The 21,988-nt window shown below is 36.2% G+C and overlaps 1 protein-coding gene across 1 annotated transcript in view; it reads right to left on the reverse strand.

Annotated features, from left to right (window-relative positions):
• Positions 1–21,988, reverse strand: part of CRIM1 (cysteine rich transmembrane BMP regulator 1) — a 174,290-nt gene that overhangs the window by 6,890 nt on the left and 145,412 nt on the right. Inside the window, exons 9-13 of the mRNA XM_039718785.1 lie at positions 17,573–17,729; positions 14,794–14,915; positions 10,586–10,795; positions 5,824–6,039; positions 3,851–4,072 (exon numbers count right to left, since the gene is read on the reverse strand). Of these exons, the coding sequence (XP_039574719.1) occupies positions 3,851–4,072; positions 5,824–6,039; positions 10,586–10,795; positions 14,794–14,915; positions 17,573–17,729 (927 nt within the window). The remainder of the gene's footprint in view (positions 1–3,850; positions 4,073–5,823; positions 6,040–10,585; positions 10,796–14,793; positions 14,916–17,572; positions 17,730–21,988) is intronic.

The raw sequence follows: 21,988 nt of genomic DNA on the forward strand, positions 1-21,988 counted from the left end.
TGGACATCAGGAAAAGAGCAATAACTAAACTCAGCACATTTTTAATGGTTAATATTATATAAATTGGAAATTGATGTGATCTTTCTGCCTAGGCATTCAATACACCGCTTTTTAATATTGCATCCTATGCAAGCCTTTTAGGTGGTCTGCAGTAAATGTATTTCACTAAGAATCAAGTAATGAATTGCTTAGCCTAGGATGTTTTTTGGTGCTGGAGCACTTTAAGGATAGTGAAGAAACAACACAGCAGAAACTCCAAAAGCTAAGCAGTGCTTTATTTTCATCTTAGCTTCCTCCCACCTTTGTTTCTTAGAGGAAAAAATTGTTATGAAACCTGCTGATGACATGAGCTTGCACATTAAGCATATGAATGAGATAACAGAATGAAATAATAAACTTCTTAAACTTTCAGATAAATACTGGTTTAACATTCACACAGATGACATCTCTAAGTATGCCAGTTAGACACATTTAACCTATGTCAGCCTTACTATATATTTTGGCCATGAGTAAAGGTTTTGATTAGTGACAAAATAATAGAGACATAATCTGTAATAACAAGGCTAGCAGTCAGCAGACCAGTCCAACAGATCTGAGAGAGCAAACTCAAATACAAAAGAAGACCAGTAAGATGTATTATTGTGAAAACATCAGTGGAATTATCTGAAAAGCATAAGTGGTTCCCCAGGTCCTTGGTATCTCATGGCTTGCATGGCTTTTAGTATGGCTCCCAACCTCTCCAAGTAGATTTTTTAAGTGAATGTGGCGTGGGCATGGGAAAGGAAGAATGGGAGGAAAAGATGGTGGCCAGCTGCAGGAAGGAGATTAGGTTCTTCCCTAGCTGATGTGCATTTTGGCATATAGACCAGCAGAACCCTGTGTAAGGGAGATGTCTCTGGAGACAGGGTGGGGCACACTGCCTGAGTGTGCCTCTGCTGCTCATTACCTATGCAAACCTAAACCTTAGCACTCTTGGCCTGTTCAAATTAGCTCCCAAACTGTTACTTTGCTTCACATAGGACACCTTCTTCAATTCTGCAGCTGGTTTGTCTGGAAAAGCCCTTTAACTGGCTCAGGCTTTTCCAAATTTGTGAAGAACACATCACAATTTTATTCAGCAAATATTTTTTAGAAGAATGAGCAAAGGTAAAATCACAATTATGGTGCTGTACCTTCGAACCTCAAGAGAAGATTTTAAAGTACTATCCTGTGAATGTCTCCTATTCTGGTGTCCATCTCTATGAAAGTGTAAACAAGGATGAAGATAAAGGCCACGACACCAACAGGCACTCAAGGACAGTGGAAACAAGACAGGCTTGCAGTAAGAAACCCACATACAAAACCACAGTTCAGTGTCTTGCTCTACCCACTTCTCTCAGTTTCTTCTAGCTGCACCAGAAAATCAGTCTCATCTGGTAAATGACTGGACAGTCATTGCTCTGTTTTCTGCAGAAGACTAATCTTGTCTCTAATCAAATAGCTATCCCTTTATCCTCTCTAAACTAGAAAGTTATCTTTCCGAAGTAATCTTTCTTTGCATGAGAAAGATGAATGTTGAACACACAGGATGAAGATTCAAACAACAAAGCATTCATAACTGTAAAATTATGAAGTTGAGTCTGTACAAACTGGATCCAGAAAGAAACAGAATCAATAATGCAGTGCTAAAATCCTGTATAATTTTTGAAATTCCAAGAAATGAAGAAGGCCTGTTTCCACAGAGTTTGCCTATGCCCAAGGAAGTGACTGAATCACCATCCCTAGGGGTATTTAAAAGATGTACAGACACAGCATTTGAGGACATGATCTAGTGGTGGACTTGGCAATGCAAGGTTAACAGCTGGACTCATTGATCTTAGACCTCTAAGATCTTCCAACCTAAATGATTCTATCACTTTAATCATTTTATCAAGTAGTGCATAAAAATAATTAGAAAGAATCTGTACAAAGACATGCTTCACAGTTCTCAAAAAAGAAGAAAGTTGAAGAAAGAACTAAGATGCTAAGAACCAGAAAGATAAAAATTAAGTGCATGGCCTGACTCATCTTGCATGCAAGAGTATATGTAATTCATGGAAGCCATAAAAACAAAGTAAAGTTTCCATGATTTTCAGTTATTTAAACCAGAAAACATTCTGACTACATAGGACAACATGGTTTAATAAAATGTAGCATCACTGAAAATCTTTATATCTGAGTGTTAATTAAAATCTGGCTACTGCATTTTGCTTTGCTGAGTAGTTGCTACTAAAAAAAATCATTAAGTTTTCATAGCTCACAGATTTAACCGTTTGCAATATTATACAACTATACAGGATTCAAAGAAAATTAATTAAAACTATGTCTACATGCTCTGTGTATATATTTGCAAACCTGATATGCAAGATGTAGGGTTTTAAAGGTTTCATTTTTGTAGTTCATATTGTACAAGTTCCCCTGGTGCATCCTCTCCTCAGCCACAGCATTCTCCAGTGCAGTATGAAGGCTCGTGTTCTGACTCTATTGGTTTGATTGCCTAACTTTCAAACACTCTATATTCTTTTTTAATGTTTAAATGTTTTCTGGATTAAAATTATTTTATGGTTCAGACTCGCTGGAAGAAAAGCCTGCAGAAAGTTGTCAAATGAACTTTAAATCCTCCCCATTTTGTATGCAAACCATGAGAAGAAATAGTAATAGGATTAACAGTGCCCTTCTGCCTCAAAATGTCCTCATCAGGAATCTAAGTAGGGTTCCAAAGGCAACTGAAGCTTGGATACTTTGTAACTTCCCCAGGCATTTTTCCATAGAATTCCTTGTACATCAGATAAAACTGTATCACCTGTCATTAAAGCTATTCTATCTGCAAGGATATAAAGATTTCAAGAGTTGTGTCAATGTTAGAACATACTTCAAAATCTTTCTACCATCTTTCTGATGAAGGACTGCTTTGTTTATAGATGGGCAAGTTGACTCACATGTTCAATTAAATATTTAAAGCCCATCAGTTTTCTTATATGCCTTCTTACTGTTCTTTTTTACTGTATCTCTCCCTACTACTTTTGCAAATGAAGGGAAGTAACCTTTGAATGCTTTCCAACAATGCTACAAAGATTAAATTTAGTAAGTTCATTATACGATTTTTCTCCATCAGCAGCTTCTATTCTACAGCCTTTGTACTTACTGTGAACTCAGAAGTCATCTGTACATAAATACTCCTATTCAACACACAATGGAATAGTGATCAGTAATCTCCAATTTTGCTACTTTAAAAATGCCTGGAAATTTTCACTGTCTACAGCAACTACCATTTACTTCAGGTCCAAATTCAACACCAGTGCATGGTCCTAATTCTTTATGCATTTTCAGTATTTAAAAATGTATATTTCCCCTACTTTTATCTCAAAGATATTATTATTAATGAAATTCTATTTTTCCCTGTATTTTAATTTAGATGCCTTATTAGGAGTTCTCCATTCTGTGAAATTTCAGAATGCTTCAGTTCATCTTCTGCAGTCCTAATTAATGTTTTCCTCTTATTATCACATAAATCTTGACATATGTGTTACCTGGCAGATCTTCCTTTAAATAAAATAAATTTTTTGTAAAGTCTTCATTCAATAAGGTGTCTTACCAAGATTCCAGGAGGATGGCCTCTGGAGTTTGTAGGCAAATTAGAAGTATATTTCTATGCTCTTCTATCTAAAAACCACAAATCATGATCCTCAAAGCTCCCTATGCAGATTTCACTCTCCAGTTTGACTGGTGGCATAGACTGCATCTCAGGGAAAGCACTTCAGTTTGGAAATAAAACTTCTGTCTTGTTCCAAAGAAGGGAACAGCCAGTTCACAACTGTTTTTATTCACTCACCAATACAGTAAGGACAACACTGTCCCTTTCTCAAAACAGGTCTCTCACAGGATACTGGTGGGCAAGACTCAGAGTAGCATCTAATCACACCATCCATGCAAATGCAGCTAGTGCAGACATTGGGCTTCCAGGACTCAGCTGTCAGGAAAATATCTCCCTCATCATTTTTGCAGTAACTGGGCATGCTCTCATTGCTTGATGGAGAGGGCTGAAGAGTCTCATCTGTAAATATAAAGAGATTAGGTTATTTAACTTACAGTGGGTCGCTTCTCTCAGAGCTCCTTAACAGAGGGTTCACTCTTGAAGAACACAATGGAATTGTTACACATTGGCTCACTGCTTCAGAAGAACTAGAAGGACAGAGCCTCATGCCTCTTCAGGTCTTATATGGGATGAAGACCTCATGATATGCTCTAGTACAATGCTTATTTAGACCTTTATTGAGTTTACTCAAAAAGAAAAAAAAAAGAAAATTAAGCAAGAAAAAAAAATTAAAAAAGAAAAAAAACTTGGAAAAAGGAGAGCAAAGAGGAAAACAACCGCCATCAGAAGCAGCCCCTCAGAAACTGACTCTGAATGCTCCAAATTGCATGGTGTGCAAGAATTAATCTCAAACAAGAGAGATTAAATTTTAAATCTAAAACCTGAATCCCATCTTCTACCACATCAGCCCAAGTCTTTGAATGATGCAAAGTGAAAAGCTATTATGCTGCTGTCACCTTCACTAGTGGTCTTAGATGAACTAATTATAAGCTGTTGAGAAACAAATGGAACTTGATTGTGCTTCAGCCTGACACCAATGGTTTGCTTTAATTCTCATGCCCGTCCATGGGGGAGACATATTCCTGCAATGAAGCTGTACCTTAACACACATTACAGGTCAAGAAACAGGACTAAGAAAAAGAGAAGAAAAGAAAGGATTCATAAGAGCACTGAGATCAGGGTCTCAATCTACCTGCATTAAGCTATGAGACTAAGCTTATTAAATACCAGTGAGGAAAGATCAGCTCCTCTGAAAGACTATTTTGAAGTAAGCAAATATTCGTTATTAATAATGAAAAAAAAGAAAGTCAGGAGAACTGGCTACCTTGTTTACAAAGGTAAATATTACAAAATATTACAAAATGTTTTGTCAGGAAAAGAGCCCCACTCCCAAACCCAAACAAATACCTTGTAGCAAAATCTAATGGCAAAACCTAACTTCTATTTTTTCCTAAAGTAAATTTTAAAACTTTGATTTGAGTAAAGGCATATTTTTTAGTGAGTTTACATGCAATTCACAGGTTTGTACTAAACTTCCATGGCAATATACCTCCCCATTTGCTATGTAAAATAGGAATTTATGTTCATTTGTAATTGAATATCTTTCCTTGGGGGAAGGCAAATCCTGTTATCTTCTTGACACTGTGAGGCAGTCTAGGAGGAGTCTGGCATGCCTGCCAGGCTGGAATGCTTTGATATTACTCAGCTGCCTTCAAATCACTATGAGAATGACACCACGTGAAGGTAAAAGCAAACAGAGACCAATTTTTGAGACCAAATCCCAAATAGGCAAGGTAGTAATAAAATGGTTCATAGAAACCAAGGTGTGCAGAAAGAAAAAGAAACAAGCCTGTATCTACCTAACACTTTGATTGCTTTCAAAGTTTCTCTAATCCTGCATGTCTCCATAAAGGAGTGCATATTTCATAAACCTTCCAAGGGTCCTGGTTCTTAACACAACCCCTACATCATTAGATTGCCTTCAAGATTTTCCAAGTTCAGGGCCACAATTCCCTTTACACGTTAGATCTCTCACACACAGTCAAGTTTTGCACTTGAATTACAGAACTGCAGGCTGTCACTCCAAAGTGCTGAAGAACAAAGGCACCACAACAACCACCTGAGCACACACTGAAGCTTTCTCATACTGAAACATCAGACATCCCCAGAGCAAGGAAGGGCTCTGATGAAAGCTGGCTGTCAGCACATACCTGGGCACTGTGGGCAGCAGGAGTCCTGTGTGCGGGTGGGGTTTTGACAAAGAAGGGGTGGACAGACTTCAGTCTCACACAGGACACGTCCACTGTGGCATGTGCATTGTGTGCAAGAATCGATGTTCCATGTCTCTCCTTCGACAAAATATTCCCCACCAGGAGCATGACAGATTGATGGGCTGGTGAGCTCTGGCTTTTGCACTATTATTTCATCTGGGAAAAACAGAATTGGAAGAGAGGCAAAATCAACTGTGAATCTTATAATTAACAACTGTACAGAAGGCAAAGAATTTCTGTAATTATTGAAAATACATATATAAATTATTCTTAATGAAGAATTCTCTTTTGACTTTATGGCACCTGCATCTCATGAAAAATGGGAAATATATAAACAAGAAACAATTTGAATCAGTCTGAATAAAGACTAGTTAATATAAATCAGAGATAACTTCAAGTGTTTTTGGCATTTCAGAAAAAACCAAACGTGTAATTTAAGAATTCCAAGAGACAGTTAATCAGACAGTTTTTTAACTGCTAAATATTAACTTCAGCTCCTGAAAGGGCAGATAAGTAAGCTTCTTCTCTGGGATTTACGAAGTCCAGGTAAAGGTTAAGTTTCCCATCAGATATGTGTCTAGATCATCTGTATCATTAGATGCTACATTATAAAAAAAAAACAAACCCAAACAACCCCCCCCCCCCCCGCCCTCAAAACCCCAACCCACCAGAAAAGAAAAAGCAAAACACAGAATCCACCCCCCCAGTCCCCTACAAATGCCCTTAACAATGGTGGAAGTGCTTCATCACTGTTCCATTAAAAAAAATGTAGCTGCCATATTTGAAAAAAACCCCCCTGGATACAAGGAAATGCCACAGTGTGTAGCCTCATCCTTCCAATATTGTATCTCAACAAATGAACCTTGCTTTCTTTCCAAACAATTAATTACATCACTGCAGCCCTGGCTAAAAGATTCACCCCAGCAGTTTAGAGAACAAATTTGACCTCTTTCATATTAAGGAAGGAACTGAAACTGTTTCCCTTTTTCAGCATGAGTGTCCTCCAGCCTCGGGGGTATAAAAAAAAATAAATAAATGGAGGAGCCCTTCACCTCTTGGTGTTTTAAAAGATAAATAAAGAAACCTGTCTGGTACCTTGAGTGCTTAAGCACTTACCATCAAGCGAAAATTATGCCACCATCCTCAGCCTGCTTAAAATTCTTTGAAGCCTATCCTACAGTGGGGGCAATAAGAGCAGTAATAGTTGCCTGCCTACCTTGCTGGTTGTTTTGGACCTGGAGTGAGTCCACCTGCTTTTTCCATGCATTATACATGCATAGATATCAAGATGGCTCACACCCCATGTTTTTTCAGCTGCAGAAGCCATGAGTTTGAAAGCTACAGGCTTTGAAAGTGAAGCTTCAGGCTTATCAGTGATGTCCTTCAGCCTGAATTCAATGCATTTAACATTAGGCAGCTAAGTTAGGTGCCTCTGTTAAGAACTGAACCTCCTCAGGCTTCCTATGCTATGAATGGAGGAGAAGAAAAAAGTGACTTCTTGCTAATTTTGCTACATCTCTAAACCACTTTCTGAAGGTGCTCTCTCCTACTTCTCTGTAATGATGCCTAATGTGAACATCATCCTAACCCAAATATCTTGGTTAAGGAGATAAAAATTAAGTGTATAGCAGCTCCTTTAGCCATTTAGGCAGGCCAAGGCTCACAAAGTGCTTGTGGCTTGTCTTCATGTTTCTAGCACTGCTGTTCCTGTCTGGAGAATGGCGTTTGTGCCCTTTGCTCTATGACACTGCCACGTAGAGGAAATGCCACTCAGTTGTTTGCTTTCATTTCTGGACAATGATGGGTAGAACTCAAGGAAACTGGCTCTGGCTGATCTCACTCTATTCACAAAGTACCTGTGCTTTTCTATCAGGGAATTATTTTATCTTTCACCAATTTGCTTATGCCATGCTTTACCAGTTGCTTACATTTATGGACCACATAGACGATTCAGCAGCATTTACCTGAAATAACATTGCTAGTCTGCTGCCTTGTCACTGTTAGATTTTTATTTCAGCTGGAACAGTATATTACAAGTTATGCAATGGCATCGTCACTCACCATGGCAAAGGCATGAGATTTCCTGGAAATTTTCAGAGTCATCTCCTTTGCATTTAGTTTTCTGCAAAGTCACAGGCCTGTTTTGCTACAGCTCATTACTGATCAAAAAGCACAACCAGATAGCACTGCTGTATATGTTGCCTACTGCTCCCTTAGCAGCATTGATAATGCCACATATGTGCAACTATATTACCTCAAGAAACAATTGGTCAAACAAATACACACTTTCTACATAGCATGGTTCTGTGGAACAGTATCAAGTAATGGCTTTTAAACCTTACAGGAAACCTTAATATTTTTACAAGCATTATGATGATCCATATAAACCTCTTAATATATAGAAACCTGATTATAAGGGATGTTTTAGCACTCAATGTATATCTTGCTCTGCAGAAAACTAAATGTGAAATTGAATGTAACTGCACTTTTTTTTTTTTTCCCAGTTTGCAAAACGATCTCTGAGAGCTGCCACTTCCCTGTGGATAGGTTAAGAGTGCAATTCCAAACCCAGTACATCAGGACTGCTAATTACTTTACCCTTATGGCAGATACATTTGAGTGACACGCTCTCAGCCTCACAATTCCAAACTGCATTCCAGTGTACTTAAAGCTGTGATATATATTTAACATCATCAGTGGGGAATCAATATGTTGCAAAATTAAATCAGAATTATTTCTAACAAAGACAAGACCTCAGTGGGGAAAAAAAAACACACTGAGAGTCATTTGGCTATAGTAATTCCTACACTTGACTTTGCTTACACAGAAGCTAGGTGACCAGTGTCTTGAAACAGGATTGATATCAGACAGAGAAACCTATGCAGACCCTCTCCCTTGAAGGAATAGACACTGCTGGTTAAGCAACTGCTCTTTTATAAAAGAGACCAACATTGCTGGTGCTCAGAATCAAACGTTGATCTCATCCACAAGAAATGTATAGTGTGAGATAATAGGTTTTGCTGACTTTATATTGACTTTTCTTCTACAAACTGAACATTAGGCTTGTGAATGAATTTACCCAAACTTACTCTCCATACTCAGAGTAATTAGCTGCTGGCCAGTTAAAAGAGCAAAAGTACCATTACTCTTATTTGAATGCTCTGAGGTGTTCTGTACATGTAAATTAGATGCTCTGAGGTGTTCAGTAAATCAAGATGCATGAGTATACTGACATTAGAATGAAGTCAAGGATGACTCTTGGGGACCTAACAAGAGAATTGCTAGAGCTGGAGCAAACACCTTACATTTTAAATTTTGAATCTTGTTTGTTTATATAAGGCAAGACTGGTGTTAACCTGCCCCCAATGAAGTCAAGGATGACTCTTGGGGACCTAACAAGAGAATTGCTAGAACTGGAGCAAACAGCATACATTTAAAAAAAATAACCTGCCCCAATCCATATGAAGTATATCATCCCCTACAATACTATACAAATCATTGTGAAAAGGCTAAAAGAGAGACAGACCCTTTGGAATCTTCCATCCTTCTGGGGACTTACTGATTTTTCCAGTTACCACAAGGCATGAACTGGGTTGGAGATCACCATTTGTCTAAGCAATATATGAAGTATATCATCCCCTACAATACTACACAAATCATTGTGAAAAGGCTGAAAGAGAGACAGACCCTTTGGAATCCAGTTGCCAAAAGGTGTGAACTGGATTGGAGATCACCATTTGTCTAAGCTAAAGAGATTGGTTATCTTAGGTCACCAGGAGGATGCACTGTTCTCTGTCACTTTCAGAAAGAGAATCTGCTTATTTTGCCCCTAGGATTTCCTGTTCTTTACAAAGAATTAGAAGAAATTACTGTCACTTTCAGAAAGAGAATCTGCTTATTTTTCCCCCTAGGATTTCCTCTTCTTTACAAAGAATTAGAAGAAGTTCATAATTGCTTCTATCCTGCTAATACTGTCTTACTGCTCTCTATTTATAGAAGCTTCATGAGCCACATTGTTCTTACTCCTAACATGAATTCCAATAAAGTCATAGACAATATCACTGTATTACAAATTAACCTACGTAGCACATAAAATACTGTAGGAATAATTCTGAAAACAGAGGGCATTAATCTTACATTCTACACATACGTTTTCATAGATGTTTCTCATATTACTAGAATGATGTTGGAATGCAACATAAACTGGATTTGGCCTTTCCACTGAAAATATTGAAATAATCTACTGCTTGTGGCATAGGAGCCTTCCCTCAGGACACAGAATCAAAATGTTCAATTACTTAAGACATCTGTTTGTGTACATCTTTGAGGGGTTGTAAAACATACATTAGATGATACATTTTAATAAAACTCCACTTTAAAATAAAAACTGAAAATGTAATGACTTATTACAATACTTGCTATTATAGGTCACAGACTAGAAACTTTTACTAATTTAAAGATTCCAATGTGTCAAAGATTAACATGTTAGGACCCACAACTTCCATATGCTTTAAATATGTAAATTCCCATTTTCCGCAGCTGAGAACTTAATGGCAGTAACTCATCATGTTACATCAGGGCATAGAAACCTTCATCTCTGCCTACTACTGAAGTATGATGGGATTATTTTAATGCATTAAGAAACAGAACACAAGTGAAATGCAACTTGATTACAAAGCATGTAGAAGGAATCATGGCTTACCTGGACATGATGGGCAGCACTGCCCTGGGTGTATGGTGGGGTTGGCACAGTTGGGAACGGGGCAGGTGATCAAGGCACACATTTCCCGCCCGTTGTGGCAGTAACATTCCCTGCAGCCATCATGCCAGCTCTCCTCATTCTCGTGCCGCCGCCCATCCATGGACAGGCAGGAGCCTGTTTTAACAGGAGGCATAAGAGATGCTGTTGCCTCTGCAAAAACCAAAGAAAAATGGGGTGTCCTGATAAGCATTTCTTGCTTAGGAAGAAACAACAACTTTGTGACTGGATTGCATTTATTTTTAAAGCACGTATGAGACCAAGTAAATAATAGTTCTATCATTTGCACTTAAATTAACACGCAGGAAACAACTAAGAAGTACACTGAAGGGTGTGATAGGATGTAGTGGAATTTCCTGTAGTATTTCCTTGAAAAATATAATCACTTCCTTCTGTTGAACCTATACTTTTTTTAATCAACCAGAAATGTAGTAGTGTCTAAATAATGTAAGAAAAAGGAGAAATGCAATGGAGGGAAATAGCAGATAGCATGAAGCATATTTAAAATGAAATATTTAAATACCATAGCACATTAGATTATCTATAATGTGTTTGATAGCAAGTAGACTATAAAAACATTTAAATGAGCTATGAATGGTCTTGCAAATGATAAAAAATTGCAATCAGGTGCTAATAGGGTAATGGTAGATACTGGAAATATTCCATAAAGTACTTCCTGTGAGAAATTATTTGTTTATATTACTACAATAATTGAGATATTTGGAAGAGAATTATGAGAATTTCATCTCTCATTTCTTTTAGATTTACTGAGATGAGAATACAGTAGCTTAGACTGTGGCATTATTTGCATACTGTCAGAATACACAAGCAGTTGGTCTAGGGAGGATAAAGTTTCAATTGTATCTTAAGGGGTATTTAAGTGCTGCAGGATTCAGCCTCAATATATTCTTTGTTAATCAGCAGAGTGAATTTAGAGCCAAACACTCCCTCATCCACATCACTATTATGATGAAGGATGCAGAATCAGTTTGTCAGTGAACTGACTTGTTTTCAGTGATATGTCAGCCATGTTCTGCTGACATATATATAACATTATTTGTACTAAGTTCTTATTTTCATTGTCTTTTAAAAAAGGATAATGTATGAGAAGTAGTAATGTTTATATGTAATTTTAGGAAGTGTTCAGCTTTTTTGCTTGTTGGTTTTTTGGTTGGTTGGAGTGTTTTTGGTGGGTTTTTTTTTGTTTTTGCACACTTGTATGTAGGTCACCACTTCTTCAGCTGTGGCAGATCTATCAAAGATGATTTCACAAGCAGATGGTACAAAGTTAGTTTGAGGCACATTATCAGAATAGAAAGCCAATGCACAGAAGTAACATTACTATACCATTTTGTAAACTAAACAAAAATGCTGCATAAGGATAAAATACTTCTTAGAACAGATTTCATTCTGTTGCAGGAACAGAAATACTATGAAAAAAACTTGAATGCAGTCACTATACTTTCATAATTTAGTATCAAAATATTTGAATTATGATTTGAATTAATATCGCTGGACTATTGCTCTATATTAAAAAGATTATTGACACTCAGAAGTCCTAGATAGTGAGACATTGCTTATTTAGCAAGGGAAAAGGGTATCTGAAGCAATCAGACTTTTTTCCTGAAATATTCTAAAGTACACTCCATAATTTGGAGGAACATCCATAAGCAGGTACTCAAAATTAAGTTCACAAACTGAGATTGTAATTAAAAATTGAAAAGTGAAAACAATTAGTACAAAAGCTAATATTTGAAAAAAATGTAATGTGTAAATACAAAATGGGAGTAACTAGCTAACTAGAGGTATGTTTGAAATTATCTGAGATACAGTAGTTCACAAGGAAAGGAAGTGTGTAATGAGATATCACTGCAGAAGAGGCAAGTTCAGTATAAGACACAAGTACAGGACCACTGTAAATTTAAATATAGCACTACTACTTCTATGAATCTGAAAACTTTAGTATGGCTAAAGCGCAGTATCAAATTTTTGAACAGTGAGGAGAAACTGCAGTAACTGGGTTTCTTTGACTTAGAAAACCATTTCCCACCCAAAACATGTTTATAAGTCTCCAGTTGTAACCTCTTAAATATTGCAAGAATTCTAAAGAGAATGGTGCTTAGCTGCTCCATATGTCTACTAAGCTCAGGACAAGAAGTAACCAGTTCAATGTGTATAAAGGAAGATAGTAATTCTAGAAAATTCATTTTAAAATGTCATATATTTCTAACCACAAGAAAACACTGTTTTAGAAAGGTTTCATTTTTTTTTCTCTTTCTGTCTTGTTTTGGTTTTTTGTGTCTTTTGAAAGTGGAGATTCTTAATAAATTAAATCTTAGACAAACATCTGCCAAGGATTATCCAGATACACTCTATTTTATGCAAGGGTAAAGAAGTGGACTCTCAGTTTGTCAGGGTACTACTCCAGCCTGTACTTCTATGGTTCTATTAATCCTAGCACAAGCTATTTCTGGCAGAAGCAATTTAGAAAGTGGAGCTAATTCACAGGCATGGGATTAACCAACCCTTCCTCTTACTTAAGGATTCTGGGTCAAAATTTTGACAAAATGTAACAAAATTTTAACAAATTTTTTCACGTTTTCCTCAGAACATTGTTGTAATCATTCTTTGACAAAACTGCAAATGAAGTGATGTTGAAGTGATATGCTCATGGCTTGGCATCTTTATGATCATGACAACAGTAAATACTACTTAGAGATGGATCAAGTTAATTTCACTAAATAATTGTGCACATTTTAAAATCAATACTTGTCAAGGAGAACACTTAAAAGTGTGCATACACATAATTAGTGACCAAAGTTTATAGTCTGGGAGTCAATTACAGTACATCTAAGGGAACACTTTGTGTGTATTTAGTCACAGCATTATGACAATCAGGAAAAGTGTTCTGATTGTGAACATGGAGAAAATGACAAGCTGAGTGATAAGAATTATCTCAATGGAACACCATTCAGCAGTTATCCTTTCTTATTTAATTTTTAAAATTTTAATTTCTAGTAAAAGTCATATATTGCAGCTTATGTCAATGAAATCTCTGCTTCTCACATCTGCAAAATTTGTTTATAACATTACAACTTTTATTTTGCTAGAAGTCTGAAAGTTTCTTAAGCTGTTTGCATTGTATAATATTATAAGAAAAAAGAAAATGTTGGATATTTTTGATTCATATAATTGTAATATTCGCCTTCAACTACAGGAGAGTGACTTCAAGAATGCATATATTTTCTTCCAGTGCTATGTTCCTATAGCTTGTTCTTTTACATTGTATAATTTTTTTAAAATGCAGAAGAAATAGCAAAAAGTTGAGAATAGGGTCATCACACAAAGCAATGGGAAAGTAATCAAACTTACTTGACTACAGCTAGAAATCAAAATACACAAGTAAGAGTCAAAGAAAATAAGCATGAAAAAGCAGTTAGGATCAGAGAGAAACTGAGCAAAACCAGAAAGTTATTAAATGCAACACATGGAGATGAGCAATGGAGGAAGTCTGATACCCAGACTAATACAAAACATAACCTTAAGGAAGAGACATGCTGAAAGCAGCACAAATACATGGCAGACGACAAATGAACATCTGATCTCAAGATCCATCTTGAACTAGGTGGAGATGTGGCATGTGTGAAATTTTTAGCCAAAGAATACCAAATCCTTTCTCCTGGGCAGCTGTTCTCTCTACTCATTGTTCATTAACATTGCCTGAAAAGCATCCCAAGAAATGGCACTCCAATTTTAAGTGACATACTGGATGTTTATCAAATCCAACACTTGTTTGTAAAGAAAAGGCAATGGTGAAGTAGGCAAGATGAACATCACTACTGAAAAAATGCCCTCAATTAGCTTATTATTAGTAATTGCTTATTAAGAGCCTGATCCAATTTTTATTAATGATAACAAACTTTTTGTGACTTTCTAGTGGGAGATGAAAGCAGTGCTGAAGCTTTCTGTTGAAGCCCAGATGAATAGATAAAAACAAATACCAGCAAAACAATACATTTATGTGAGCAATGTTGAACTGGTTCCCCCCGTTACCGTATTTCAATTTGTAAATATTCTGTGCAGTATTGCTTTTCTTTCCACCTGCTTTGAAAACAAGTTGTAGTTAGAGGTGGTAATGCACAGGCACTTACCTCTGCACTTGCAGATAACACAGCCATGACTGTTCTGCTGGAAGCCCAATGGACAGATTTTACCACAAGGCAGGTTGGGACACTTCTTACACCGACAGATTTTACAGCCATGCTTGTTCTTCCTAGATGAGCAAAATAAGTTGTAAAAGGTCAGCAAGGCACTTTAAATATCTACATCTTTAAAGCAAGAGCATCTCCCCTACGGAAACAACTGATGGGCAAAGAAAACTCTTGCTAACTGTCACCCTTAGATTCAGTGGTTTTAGGGGCTGTACAAGCTTTATGGACTCCATCCCTGGCAAATGCTCCCTCCATTCCAGATCCTATGCTGAAAGTTTCATTGTCTTTTTTCACAATAATAATAATACTATTCAAACTTTTGGCACAGATGTATGAAACAAAGAACAGACATGGGAAGTTATAGAACATGATCTAGGAGGGTAGAGGAGAAATAAATGATGTAAATCTCTAGAAAGCCTGGCTTCAAGCTGTAGAAAACTTTATTTAATTTTTAGTTAAAAGGCTGAGAATAATGAATTGCAATACAGTAGAGAATGAAAGACTTTCTGTATCCTTATCCCATCAAAAGGAATGCTTCTTTCCATTACTGTGTAGAGCTTTCAAACAGTGAACTTTATCTAGCAGATTTTTTCAGACAACTATGAAAAGGTTTTGGTTTCTTTAAAGATGCACCAATGCAATATTTCCAATTAGTAACTTTTAACAGTCTTAAAAAAAAGCTCACAATATGATGATTACTCCTTAACTGCTCACTCTCTAATACATTTTTCATTTAATATTTTCTTCTTTTGTATCCTATTTGTGACTAAATGTTTACATTACAACAGAGATTTGTCCGCCATTACACCCCATGTTTTTAATGAGCACAACACACCTGGAAGTCAAATACATGGCATTTAAAAAAGAATTTGGCACAGTAGCAGTAAACTGAACAAATATGCTATACAACCACAAATCTAAATAATTTTCACACCAAGGTAAAACTCAACATCAAATTATCCTAAATTAGTTCTTGCCACAAATTTAGCTCCTTATATTGCAAACAGTTCCATCTGAAGCTGTCTTTAAATGTTATTAATTTCATTCTGTGTAATTTTTTATGTATTTTGTAGAGAATGACAAGATCAGAGTGCTCATTTCCAATTTCTAAAAAATCACCTGAAGACTTTATTAAACATTCATTATTTAAAAATATCAGTCATTGTGCATAATAAAATTATATTCTACATGTAAACCCAGAATTTAAATTGAAAACTATTCTCCAAATAGCTTAAGAAAGTTTTAAGTTCATATATTTTTCAGGTGCACAAGAATGTATGGGAAAAATCATCCCAAAGACAGTGGTCCTGAAAACACTGGCATCAGCTTGAAATTAACTTGTTTTTATAACATCTTAATCTTAAAACTACCATATTATGCCCATTAAAATGGCTGTCATTTTAAAAATGCTTTTGCTATATCATTCACACAGATTTTCTAATAAAGCTGTTTAGCATGTACTTGAGTAAAAAAAAAAAGGAAGAAGAGTGTAGTTTGGCTTCTTTAAGTAGAAAAATCACATACATTAATTGTAATTATGCACTGTAGGTCAATATATTAAACTCATGATACATAAAGAATAAAATTACTGCTCTTTACAGGATTCCTTTTCTGCAACTTTCCTCTGGTTCTACTTTCTCTCACTTGCAAAACTGACAGTAAGTCTCAGCCAATCCTGAAGACAACATGCCTGATGATAATTTTATTAACTCCTTAAGTTAAAATCCCTTGCTTTTCTCTCTCATTTACTCCTCAGTGTACTAAGAGGACACACTACAGTAAAGATGGCTATTAACAAGCCTGCAACATTTATGATCAAGGGCCAAAGAGAACTCTGAAATGAACCAGAAATTTAAGAAGTATTACTATCAAACCCTAGGAGTTGCAAATGTAATAAATTTAATAGAAAATCCTAAAAAAACCCAGATAGCATTTGAATGTTATCTGAAAATCTGCTGTCATGAGGTAGAAATTAAACTATTATGAAAAACAGGCAGTAACATGGATTAATCCATACAAAGTAAAATTTACTGGTAAAATATATAGAGATGCCACCAGAAGTAATTAATAAGAAATTTCTGTGACAAAAGACCTGTTCAGTTTTCATCACCTGTTTCACAATTGAATAAATACCACAAATATTTACTTTTATGGAAAAAGAAGTCCACCACAACTACAGATTTTGAATGCATTTTCAAAAACATAGATAAGATATAGTTCTGTTCTTCACAAATCCTGTAATTACCAAAAATGTCTTAAACTAGTCTGCTCAAGATTAAACTAGTCATTCTTACTAAAATTAGTTCGCAGTCACATCAAGATTAAAATAAACTTGAAATATTAGATAATAATTTGAATAAAATAAATGGGCTATAAAATGGAAGTTCCTCAAAGCATTCCAAAAGAATTTCAAAAAGCTACATCTAAGAGGTATTACTTCTAAGTAGCTTTCTCATCTTGTTTGTCAAATTCTTCAAAAAAAATTTAAGCACTGCTTTCCTTTTATAATCTGCTGTTTTCTGAGCTTCTGTTTCTAAATCTGTTGATCAAAATCCATTTTGAAGAGCACTGCACTCCCACATCCGTAAGGCCATTTCTGGATTCCCACACTTCCCCCCGCTGTGCCACAGAGCAAACACAAGTGGATATGCCGGGACTTCTGCGTATTTTGCGTACACGGGGGTTGCATTAAGCGTGCTTTCAGGATGAGAATACGTACAAGTATCCAAAGGGACAGAACTTGTCACATACAATGGGTTTGCACTTCTTGGGCCGCGGCCGGCACTGACAGATCTCACAGTTGTGGGCGTCAGTCTGGAAGCCGAAGGAACAATCCAAGGAACAGCCCGAAATGAGGCCGGTGCACAGCTCCTCCCCTGCAAGGGACACACAGGGCTTATCACAATATGAAAACTGCTTACACCAAACACATCCTCAGCACACTGAGTAAACCCTCTGCTCCCTTTCACTTTGTCACTTTCTTAATACTGCTAGGCCTTACCTTCAGACTGTCTTGTTTTTAAAATATTTGACAGAATTCCCCAGCAACAACCCAAGCTCTGTGAGCATACAGGATTCTTCAGTTCCTGTCACCAGCTTGGGGAGTACCACCTGGTACCACAAACTAACATGATTTTATTGACAGATGCACAGCCAATGCAGGCCAACACACATCACTCCATTGGCTTTTAATAACACATCTAAAATAACACATAATTGCCACACATTATATGGCTTTAGTAGGCTTTTGTTCACTATAGATCATCTTTCTCTTCTACTTATTTTAAATAAATACTGAAGGGTTGGATATATCAAAAAACTTTTATTTTTCATGCTGTTTGCTGTCAATTTGATTAAGATTTGACCTGCAATACCCTAAGAAGTGACTGAAGCTTAGAGATGCTAGACTAAAAGATCTGTATCTTGAAGCCCAGTACCAAGGTTCATCTGCCTCTTGTGGCATAAGGAAGATTTTGAACTGCTGGCATCTCAATTTTTCTGGTACAGAGATAAATACTGGTCATTATATCCCCTCTCATTGCAATTTACTATTTTGAGATTGATCCGTTTCTTTTTGCTTTTCTTGAAAGAAGAAATGCCAGAAAGACGACTATTAACATATTGTGGGATAAAATGTTCTTTTATTGGTTGCAGATGTGAAACAGAAAATGATGGGGTTTTTTACACTAAGGATGCAAAACACAAGGGAAAGAAATTACCATTATTACAATAGCCAAAGTGAGATCAAATAGAAAAAGAGGCAAATATAATTATGATTCTTCAATAGTAGAATATGATGGGTTATATCCAAAGGCCTGACTTCAAGAGTGATATTTAAAGGATGGCTGATCTCTAGCTGGAACATCCACACCACTATGAAGTATTGGCTGGACAGAGGCCAGCTGAAGATTATTCTTCCAGATGTGCTCCTCATTTGAGACCTGATGACCACTTTCCTTTAGAGGGATGAGCATTTAGGGACATGGTTTTTCCAAAGAGGAGATCAGTTATTAATACTGACTTATTCTCTAAAATGGCAATTTACTGAAGGAAAACTACAGAAGAAACCTTGCTTTACTTAAATGCTTCCCCTTCTATTTGTAATGTTGCATTTAAGATTCCAAAATATTGACTTAAGCAGATGTGGCTAAGCCAAGTGTTTCCTTATCTATTCTCCCAAGTGAATGTTTATTTGGTAAAGAAGGCATGTTCCTTGCTGTGTCAGAATGAGACCAAAACCTCAGAGAAAACCAGCAAATTCACTGCCAACCTCTGAGGTGGAATTTGGGTATGCAAGTGCAATACAACATCAGAGTCTCCTTATTCCAAACAACAGTGCTCAGTTTAAATAGGATGAATATAATCAGGGTCATGGCTCTCACCTCTCCACTTTTATGCAAATTTGGTGTCTGAAGCAAAAAGGGTGTGCAAGTTTGGGGTTGCTTTTGCCATTGAATATATAGAAAAAGAAATGCCAGATCCTTTCATAACCTCTAGAGACTGTCTGGAAGCAGAGAATCAATACCACAAGATTTAAGCATTTACTCTTGGTCAGATCTAACCTTTGCACAGCAATGGTAGCCCTTGTTTTAGGTTCTTGCTTTAGGGAGAAACACATATAGAAAGATCTTCATAAAGTTTTACACATTTTTGGAGGATTAAGTCAGGCTGATCTACAAAGAATACTAATCTTTATAATAGCTACTAATGCTGATTTTAAAACATTATAATGCAGAGGAAACGTTGATATTTTTCTCTGGTAAAAAGTGAGTTATGTGTAATACAAAGACTTTTCTTGAAGCAAGTTAAAATAATGAGAATTCGTCTTTCATTTGTGAGTTTTTATACTAGGATGTTTGTACAGAACTATTCCCTAGCAACACACAGTGATAATAAAATTAACTAAACTTTTCATTACGCAAGACTTTATAGGGTAGTCATAATTTTTAAAGCTAGCCTTGAACTTTATAAAGAATGTATGGAGAAGGATAGGATAGGATGAATGGAGGATGTATGGAAGGATAACTCCAAAAAAGAATTAAGTGAAGTTATGACCTTTGATATAATGTAAGCTATGATCGTCTCCTGCAGATGTTTAGAACTGATCTGAGCAGCGAATACCTGGAAATGCACAGGTTGAACTGAGCAGAACCATTCCTTTTCTGAAGCATACTTTGTTAGGGAAATGAAATGTTTACATGGCTGTCTATAAACAGTAAGATCATGAAGACAGGTGAAGAAAAAACAAGGTACATATGCAAAGGCATGGGAAAAATAAATAGGTATCATAAAAAAGTAAAAGGAAGAGCTGGAAATAACAATTAAAAAAAACCACAGAAAAAGGAAGAACTTTTTTTTTTTTTTTGCTTGGCATATTTTTGTATCTTATTTGTCTCCATATGATCTGTTAAGGAGAGCTATCAAAATACAACATCCATGTTTGACCATGAAGTTATAGAAGATGGCAAAATAATGACTCAGAGTCCCACAGCCAAATACTTTGTTTTCAGTCTTCTATTCTGCTCTGATTTGGCTAGTGAAACTGCTTTTCTGAGATGAAAAAGAAGTTTGTTACATCTAAAGTTAATAGACTTTATTAAAAGGCTCAGGTTTTCTAAGGGCAGCGCTACAAAGCAGGAAGACATCCCAAGTGTCTCATCCCAAGTAGCTTATGATGTTAAATATACTTAAAACTCAAAGAGTCAGCTGGCATACTAACCAGGAGATCCAGTCTTCAAGCAATATCCTCCTTGCTTAATCCTTTACATAGTGAGTTATCCTCAAAAGAATTTCACTTTGTAAGTGGTCAAGTAAGAAAAGCTCTTCAGAGCCTTGAGGTGGGTGACTAATAATCACCACTGCCTCCCGGGAACAGACAGTGAAGAGCATATGAGCAATCATCAAAAGTCTGGCTATGTCAAACATAAAGGAAAAGTTTGCTGAAGTCAGTGCACACAACTGTTAATGTACAGACTTTATTATAAGTCAATGTTCTGTATGAGGTGATCAGAATAATTTCCACAGACCTCTGCTCTTATCTTTCTAATAAGATGCTGAAAATTAAATTCTGATAAGGTGATCTTTACTGAAATTAACATGTTAGTGTACTCAAACTTCTGATAGGATGACAGTTCAAACTGTGGAAATAGATTTTAAATAGTTTTTGAAAAAAATTCTCTATGAAGAAATGTAGTGCCATGAAACTAAGGATGTGAATTCTGGCCTGCTTTCAGAATTTACATCTAATAATCTAAATGTCTCATATTAAAACATTATTAAAAACATGACAATGGCAGGTGTCTCTAAATGAAGTACCATTTGGTACACAGAGTTTATGTCTCTGTCACAGGCCTGATGAAAAGCATAGTCCAGCATTTTAAGCCAGGTATTTTCTTCAGAAAATTAGGTGAATCACCAATGTCATAAAGCAAAGCATAGCTATCAGAGAAAGAAAGAAGAGAAAAAGATTGAAAAGATTGCAAACCTAAATATTCATATGTGGATCAAATTCAGTGTATACAATTGTCATCCTGACAATCTTTCTATAGCCTTAGCTATTGCTTTAAATTCATCTCTGCTAAAATAATGACTAATTCATTATGAAAAGATATGTAAAACCAGATTTTTTGCTAAGGTTTTGCATTGCAAGTGACACATGCTAAGGAACAAGGAGAACTAGTTCACTACTTCATGAAAGTCAGCTGCAACAAAATGAGGAAATCTATTATGACAAAATGTTAGGAGACTATTTGCAGAGAAGAGATCCAGCTCTATCTGATCTAATAACTGCTTCAAAAGTGTATCAGAGCAACCAGACAGGCTGAAATGAGGATACAGTAAACATTTTAAAAGCTAATGCAGACGAAAACTACCATTCAGAGTTTGACAGAACTGCATTATGCACTTGCACATCACTGCAACTCTAACAGAATGGGATTAAGCTTATGATCACATTGTTTAAGCTATTTTTTTGGGTTTTGTGACTGATTAGTTATAGTGACATCACATAGGGAACTAAACTGATGGTTAGATAGGAAGTAGAAGACTAAACCAGAAACAAAATGATGAATGGGAAATTAATTAAAGGAGAAACACCTTTCATTGTGTTGCTTAGGGAAATATCTGGATTAAGAGT

This window comes from Passer montanus, unplaced genomic scaffold, assembly GCF_014805655.1.
Source record: "Passer montanus isolate IOZ18808 unplaced genomic scaffold, ASM1480565v1 scaffold40, whole genome shotgun sequence".
Classification (NCBI taxonomy): Eukaryota; Metazoa; Chordata; class Aves; order Passeriformes; family Passeridae; genus Passer; species Passer montanus.